At 31.0% G+C, this 8,605-nt stretch overlaps 1 protein-coding gene across 1 annotated transcript; it reads left to right on the top strand.

Annotated features, from left to right (window-relative positions):
- The first annotated feature begins 6,390 nt into the window (after nt 1-6,390).
- On the top strand, nt 6,391-8,377 carry LOC134282853 (uncharacterized). Its single transcript, XM_062765242.1, has 4 exons — nt 6,391-6,576; nt 7,250-7,368; nt 7,724-7,805; nt 8,170-8,377. The coding sequence occupies exons 1-4, from the start codon at nt 6,423-6,425 to the stop codon at nt 8,274-8,276; spliced, it is 462 nt and encodes a 153-aa protein (XP_062621226.1). The 5' UTR covers nt 6,391-6,422; the 3' UTR covers nt 8,277-8,377.
- Nucleotides 8,378-8,605: the final 228 nt, after the last annotated feature.

Raw genomic sequence — 8,605 nt, 5'->3', positions numbered from 1 at the left:
AATTTTACATGAAATAAGATTTTTTTTATTTATTTTTATTTGAAATACTTTTACAATATGTAATTCATGATATTATACAGAAAATATTGTATTTCTCCAAGCCAGCAAATATAAGTTGATAGGTTCCCCAAGCCGGCAATAATTATTTAATTACTTAATAATTACTTAATTAGATGGCGGTATGCTAAAGTACATGTAACTACTATAAACATAATTATCAGTGTAAAAATAATAAACAATTAGACTAAGTACTTGAAATAAACTTCTACAATCAAAATATTAATTAATAAATATTCTACAAAATACTGATACTTACATCAATATTAACAGACATGATAAATTTTTATTTATTTATTTTTTCAAAACGAACGAAATAAATAGCATACATTTAATGTTCTGGGAGCGAAACATCGGGGGGCGAACCATCTCAGCGCGAAACAGAATAGGCGCGAAACATCGCGGTGCGAACCATGCATCGGCGCGAAACATCCCGTTACCTTTCAGAAGTGCGAGTCAGATGTGACACTGAGTTCCAGCTGTTTAAAATACAATAAAAATATATATCAAATCGCCTTTAATCGGGTTTTTTTCTCTATAATGATGAAACCAATTAAGATAACTGTTAGAATCAGGGAAAACATCGCTCACAATGCGTGTTTAACTTCAACTTCGAGATGGTTATTGTTAACTTGTACTGTACACAATTTCTACTTTCACTTTCGAATTTTCTCCGTATCGTACGTAGGGCGGCAGTACTGATGTACCGGTAGGTTTCAGTGTTCAAACAAATAACCAACTGAACAATAAATAGACCTAATAAAAATAGTAATTCTGATATACAAATATTCAACATAGCAGAGATCTGGCACGTCGTTCACAGCCTACGACACAATGTAAGATTAGACTGACACTACAACGTATCGATAGCCTGCAAGGACTGTTGTGTTTGAGTAATTATGCGTAATGACTAACGTTGCTGTACATAAAGTTCAAACATTTAGGGACCTCTGAAATTATGAAACCTCAAAAACGTAATATTACAAAGACTACAAAATACTTACTATTAACAGCTAGAGACTTGATAAATCCTTGATAAATCCTTTTTCCTCTGTGTTTTCAATTTCTGTTAACAGCTGATGACGTCAAACATGACGTACAGTTTCGTCCGATAAAAACAAAACCGATCCTGAGAAAAGCTACGGACCATATTTAGCCGGAAAAAATCCAAATCCAAGTTAACATTTTGAAAGATAGACATAGAGCATATAATTTTTAAGTCTAGATTAATTACTTTTTTAAGAATGTATGAAAAAAATGGACGAGGTGAAGAGGGTGCTACAGTGGCGGATCCAGAGGGGGGGTTACCGGGGTTGCACCCCCCCCCTTTGGATTTGCAAAAAAGAAAGAGAAATAAGAAAGTTCCAATTTTTTTGTTGTGTTTTTACTACAGAAAATGTAAGGTGAAATGCTAATGTTGTAATATATAAAGAAATTCGGTTGTAAAAACAAAATAAAACCCCATCCCTTTACAAAATAGGATTTTCAGGTTCGGAGATTTATTTTCCTTTCTTTTTCAAAAACTTTCTGGTAATGTATACAAGTACTTTTTCCCAGATTGATCAACGTCCCACTTTCAAAAACTATACGTATGTGTACAACGTACGTTTTAACTGTTTCGCCTTCAACCCCCCTTTTGAAAAAAAACCTCAACCCCCCCTTTGAAAAATTTCTGGATCCGCGCCTGTGCTATATATAACAGTTAGAGCACCCTCCCTTTCCCAAAACCACACGTGTTACAACACATCCTTACATTGTGTCGGAAATACATTTTGAACCTATGGTATAATACTAACACAACTGTTATCTTTATATATATGTATATTGGCGTTAAAAATTTATTTCGACACAAGTGTCAATACCCCCCCCCCCCCAATCCCGGCGGTTTTGAGTATCCACATATGGACATCTAAATAATTAATTAAATGTCACTAAAATGATTGGCAAGTATTGTTAAAGTTAGGTCTAAAATTTGAATAATAACATTAATCTTGTGTTGTTATAATTAACATGAAATTAACATTAAAGCCATATATGGCGTATGTTCAATGAAAATTATTAGGGAAAAATTATAACAACTTATTATTTGTATCAATACTTTATATAAAGATAGAACTTTTCCGTAAATTACAAAATCTAAGTCAATTGCGTTATAAAGATATCACAATTTAATTTGGATTCTCGGAATTTTCTCCGATACGGAAGAAAATACAAAAGATTTAAATAACACATTACAGAGAAGATAAAATCGTATTTAAGATGAAACACGGTGTTTTCCGTGTTCAGAATTATGTGAAAAGTTTTAATTTAAATGTATGAACTATTTTTCTTTAATAAATTTTGTATTTTTCAAAAATATTTTTTTTGATCAGTTACGCCATATATGGCTTTAAAGAATTAACGTTAAATTCACATTAACATGAAATTAACATTAACTAATTAACGTTAATCTAATGTTAATATTTTGGTTCAAGATTTTTAAGACAGAACCCAAGCTCACTTAAAATTTAATGTTAATTTAATGTTAAAAATTAACATGAAATTAATGTTAAGTTAAATTAACGTTAAAAATTAACATGAAATTAATGTTAAGTTAAATTAACGTTAAAAATTAACATGAATTTAATGTTATGTTAAATTAACGTTAAAAATTAACGTTAAATTAAGGTCAAGATCTAGTAAATAACTTGAGACTAATTTTTTGGTGCTAGATCCATTATGACGTCATAATCAATTTCAACTTTCTTTTTCCCGTACTTTACGGCTTTAGCAGAATTATGTAGAAAATAGGGTATTTTCATCTCATTCAATTTGAAATTATATGAAAAGTAAACCGGATACCTATATTCAATTTGATATTGATTTAAAGAAGAGGCCATGAGCATACTAATTGCCGTTTTCTGAGTTACTGTAGGCAATCTGGATACATTTCATTTGCCGAATACGAAAAAACTCCTATATTCAAGACTGGTTTTCTTAATTTTTCATTGAAAATGACAGTTTAAAATACAGTTTTTCATATTGTTTACCTTCAAATTATGTCCCGAAACACCTTATTTGACCAAGCTAAAGTTGTAAAGCATCAATAAAGGAATTCATTTCTCAAGTTTGATAAATCTGTAGGCACCTTTCATTTACTAGATCTTGACCTTAATGTTAATATTTTTAACGTTAACTTAACACGAAAGTAACATTAAACTAACATCAAGCTAACATTAATTTAACGTTAATTGAGATTAACACTAAATTAACGTTAGGCACAATTGGCTGTGTAGGGGTCTTGTCTTTATACGTGTCATGCTTTCAACAATAACCTTTCGGGCACCATTCACGCCAAAATTGTAATTCACTGATAAACATATATTATTCCTGCAAACATGGTTTTCACTAAAAGTACAGAATTAAGCAGATGAACTTTTTTCTCGATTTTCAAAATTTGTTTTCATGTGATACTTTTTATCTGTTAATCATTACTACTAGACTAGTATATTTATGAACTTTAAAACTTTAAACTTTACACTTAACATGGTTTTGGGGCCATTGTAAACTCGAAATAAATTTTTTGACATCTTGACTTTGGCAAAACCTTAAATTATAAACTCTTTTAAGCGTTTTTGCAATTTGAAAAGAATATGTAATGTTATTTTATATATCCTATATGTTTGTTTTTGTATCTTTTGTAGGGAAAAAGACATTCTTGTAAGTCTTAATTCCGCACAAATTTTGGATTCCCCATCTTATACTGAAGAGGATGTGCTGGAACTCTTTAGGACATTACCAATAGGAGAACCCATCAACATGGTACCTTTTTGAAACCTTAAATTAACACGAAAAAGACTTTTAAAAGAGTATTAGTTAAAAATATGTTAATTTTCACTTGGACCCTAAGTGACTTCATATCAAATAAAAATGAGGTATTTTTTCTCTTGTTTATGTATTATGACGTCATTAATTTCGTCATTTTCCTCAAATCTTAAAAATTTCGTTAAAATGACGAAAAATATTTAAGCTGTTTTTTAATATTTTGCATAGCCCCCAACCTCTGATCTAAAATGTTGAATTATATAATTAAAGAACTGTTTCAGAAGATTCTAATCCATGAAAGAATGTTTGGATCGTGGGGTGGGCTCATATTTTTATCAAAAGTTGAAGATGCTCAATTTTACCCATTTTCTTCAAAAATCAAGAACATTGCAGTTTCACAACTCCGGAGTTTCCAGACTTGGACTCTCAGTGGAATTCTTTTGTAGGAAATGAAAGCGCTAATTAAGTCTCTACTTTATGTCAATGATCGAAATAGGACGTAAGGACTTGGTCGGTTACTGAGTGTGGTATATTGACAGGGCCATTTTATGGTGTACGTGAACCTACCTCTTTCTTGAAATAACGTAAAAGTATGCATAAGTGTCAAGGTCAATATAACTTGAATTCTTATAACGGGTCGTGTTTTACTGTCACATTTAATACCAATGTGTCAGGTCTTTGTTTTTAAACTCAATTTAACTACGGATTGCTCATCTAACTGATATAAAAATAGGGTTCATACAGTATGTCTGACAGGTCAACAACGGGAGCTTTCTCCACCTAGGCACTTGATTCCACCTTTAGGATTTTCCAGAAGATCCGTGTTTTATTCCCTGTTTCATATTTATATTGTTGCTATATAGGTTTATAAAATAGATTACCATTGTTTTCTTTACATACCGTATAAGTGTAAATTTTAGCGAGACGCGAATTTAGCGATTCTACCTAAAATCTGGTATTTTGTTTTCAGCGAGAAGTAATTTTAGCGATTTTGAAATGCTAACTAAAGAAGCTATTACAAATAATACGCAATTAATTTGGTATATTCAATTTTAGCGATGTCGGCACCCTCGCTAATAATGCCAAAAATAAATCCTTGCTATAAAAATTTACTTATACGGTATTTCATTAGAGGTATTAAATCGGTGTTTAATTACTCAAAGATCTTTATCAGCGAATTATCATAAACAGCATTCAAAGTTGACGATTCCCTACAGCTTGTCAAAAATAAGAAATTCTACCTAATGTTTACTAAAGTTCTTTCTTTTTACCTTCAGGTAATATATACAAGGACAACAAATCTCTTGACATTTATTGATTTTCAATTAGAAGCAATTCAACCAGGTGAGTATAACACACCTTTTTCAGGTTGATTTACCGAAACTCAAACTCTCCGGAAAAAAATGGCAAAGCGGAAAATCAAATAGCTTATTCCATTCTAATTCTTATCTTATATATGTCAGGGATATTTCAATATGTTAAAATATTTCAATATAAATTATTGTATTTACTCTTAAATTAAACAAGACACTTTTTACCTTTTAAACATATTATATTTGTAGCAGTAGTATCAGAAGAAAGTAAGTATATATTTTTTTAGATTTAGATTGAATTAAAAAAAACATTTTAACTTTAGTGTCAAGCACGTTCAAGTCCTTTCTAATTTAAAAGTTGTGCTGTAATTTCATTTAACTAGAAGAAAGAATACAAAAATTACATATCCTCTTTAATTCAATTTTTAATTGGAAAAAATAAAGTTACGTATCATATCACCCAAATTATAAATAAATTGATAGATTCTCAGGTGTATGTTATAAGAACTATGTGTTAAAATATAATCTGATTTTGTAAGCTTTTCTAGATGGATTGATAGATGTTTATTAACAAGAACGGTGTCATATAGAACAATTTCCCCTTATTGAGACTTCCACCAAAACACTGGCTACATGTATATACTGTCTTGTTTCCTTAGGGGAGAAAAATAACAATATATAAAGCCCAGGGAAGTGTCCCAGTCTTCCAGGGGAAGTTCCGAAATAAACCATGGCTTTGGTGGTAGTCTCACTCTATAGTTAGTCTAAGGGAAAGTTCCAATATATTGCCAGACTTTTTGGGGAAGTCTCACCATATGTCGCCAGTCTTCCAGGGAAAGTTCCAATATATAACCAGAGTGTTTGGGGAAGTATCGATAAAGCCAAGTTCCAAGATATAGCCAGTCTTTTTGGGGAAAGCTCACTACATAGCCAGTCGTCTTGCAGGGGAAGTTTCAATCTATAACCAGACTTTTGGGGGGAAGTCTCACTTTATAGCCACTCCCAGGGAAAGTTTCATTTAATATATTTCCAGGCCTATGGATAAAGTTTTACTAAACAGCCTGTCTTCCAGGGAAAGTTTCAATATATAGCCAGGATGTTGGGGGAAGTCTCACTTTATAGCCAAGTTAATTAAATCCAATATATAACGAGGCTATCGGGGGAAGTCTCATCATGGAGGAGTAATGTTTTACAACATCGTTTTTTTCTGCTTTTGTTTGTAGACAAATTTTGATTTTTATTCTAGTTATGCTAAAGACAGCATATGTGAATTTGACGTCATCAGGTTATTTTCCCCCTACGGTTAAAGCTCTGCGGATACCAAATCAATCCAAGTTTCTGGTGCCCGACCAAGGACGTCTCCAACTCAGTCAAGTTACAGATTTTTTAACCGACTGTAGATGTAAGACGGTTTCTATATATGATAAATAGGTCTTTTATATCATTAAGGATTTGCCCATATAACATATGTATTGTGTAAAATTGTTGAATATGAAGATAAAGAACAGTAATTAAGCTCAGAAGTTTATTGGGTCCAATACAAATCGGAAGTATAAGAAACACGAAATTCAAAATATTAAAAGTGGGATCAGGTGTCACTGAGGAGTTAGCATCCCCCTTTACCAATCACACCTGCTGTGTGCTCCTTGTCATGATCGGGAAGAAAACACTCAAGTGGAGAAAATGAGTAGATGACGGATTTTTCTGTTACTGTATTTCATTATCATGACAAGGAGCACTAGGCGGCTGTGGCCGGTCGGCATGGGATGCTCACTCCTCCAAGGCACCTGATCCCACCTCTGATGTTTTAGAGGTCTGTGTTTGCGCTGCTCTTATTTCGTATTGTTTTATGGATTTTTGATCTTGAATACTGTTTTTTATATGTCTATATGTTACACAGTGTATCTAACTTTTGCAAAATAATATGCAATCTGATGAAATTTGTCAATTAGTAGAACTCAATTTTCAATCAATATTTTTATATACATGCAATGCTTCTTTTAATTTTTAATTCGATTTTCAAACATTAGGCTGATAATATTTAAATGTTGTCTTTCATGCTTATCTATGATTAGGTCATTTCATCGTGAGGAAGTCCGTTAATGATAAGACCTGGCGTTATGAATACAGATATCAAGTACAGCTAGATCCGCCAAAATATCTTGGCATAAAAGGAAATGCACTGGACCTGATGGTAAATATTACTAATTAAATATTTATTCATAACAGATCATAAAATTACTAGATTTTCATATTCAATTAATCTAATAATTAATCTTTTCTCCAATAAAATGTCAATTACAAAATATTATTTAAAGAGTATTCTGATACATTTGATCCTATAAAATAAAATACTGTTAAAAAATCATAAAATAATGAAATTTTTGATATTTTTTGCTAAAATTACTTTGAAGAAAGCCATCATTAATCATTTAATCATTAATCATTAGATTTCACAAAGAAAAGAATACTGATATTATATCAATGTAACATTAATGTAGGTTTTTACATTCATTGCAAAATAAAAAACTCTTTATTGTGTATAACAGGACGATGCAGACGAAGGCTTAACACGGTTCCAGCAGCAGAAAAGAGACGGCCTTGTCTTCTTAAAACTCCCCGGACGAAACGGTGAGTTCTGATTTTATGTACATACAGGGTAGTTTCTTCCACGTGTTATTTTCACCTTATAATTGTATTTAGGAAGTAAATATATCCTTTTTTTAGTTCGCCTCTTTTACATCTTTTTTAACACTTTTCTTCATAACACATGTCTTCATAGAAACCTCAAAATGCCATACAGGTAATAAAGTGTCTGAAATAAAGGATGTTAATGTGAAACTTAATATTTACTTTGTTCTTATTTATTTAATTATTTATTTATTTTTACCAAGCAATTCATGTAAGGTAATACAAATGCAATAATTAACCTTATATGTACTGCTTTCTAAAATTGCTGACTAAATAAGATAATTTTGTTTTTAAACGTTTTTAGATGTGACTGTTAGTTTTAATGAAGACCGTGGTATCTATGAACTTCGCCCGTGTGACTGTGAAGCAGAAAACGGAATAAATCTGGTGCACACAAACTGTACAGTGTAGAAAATCATTCTGATGTAAATTTATGAAATTTTACATTCAAAATAAAAAATAAATTAATAACATTTTATACGTTAACTCAAAGACGATATCACAGTTTTATTATATTGAAGGTTTTTTTATAATTACATGTATACTCTTTATTTGATGTATTTTTATTTGAAAATTTAAAACCAGCATCTAGTACAATGTAATTTAAACAAACGAAGTTTATATTCATACACAAAAATACTAGAGCTAGGTTTACTTTTCATATTTTTTTAACTTGTACATACAATTAGGAATTTATAAAGATTTTTAAAATAAAAATTAGAGCATTTTCTTGGAACATG

This window comes from Saccostrea cucullata, unplaced genomic scaffold (genome assembly GCF_032062105.1).
Source record: "Saccostrea cucullata isolate Sc308-1 unplaced genomic scaffold, CSIRO_AGI_Scuc_v1 ctg19015, whole genome shotgun sequence".
Taxonomy (NCBI): domain Eukaryota; kingdom Metazoa; phylum Mollusca; class Bivalvia; order Ostreida; family Ostreidae; genus Saccostrea; species Saccostrea cuccullata.
This window is presented reverse-complemented; position numbering and strand designations above follow the sequence as displayed.

Coding starts and splice junctions, on each gene's coding strand:
- LOC134282853 (XM_062765242.1), top strand. CDS start 6,423: ATGCTAAAGACAGCATATGTGAATTTGACGTCATCAGGTTATTTTCCC. Junction 6,577..7,249: donor TTTTTTAACCGACTGTAGAT/GTAAGACGGTTT, acceptor ATCTATGATTAG/GTCATTTCATCGTGAGGAAG. Junction 7,369..7,723: donor GAAATGCACTGGACCTGATG/GTAAATATTACT, acceptor TGTGTATAACAG/GACGATGCAGACGAAGGCTT.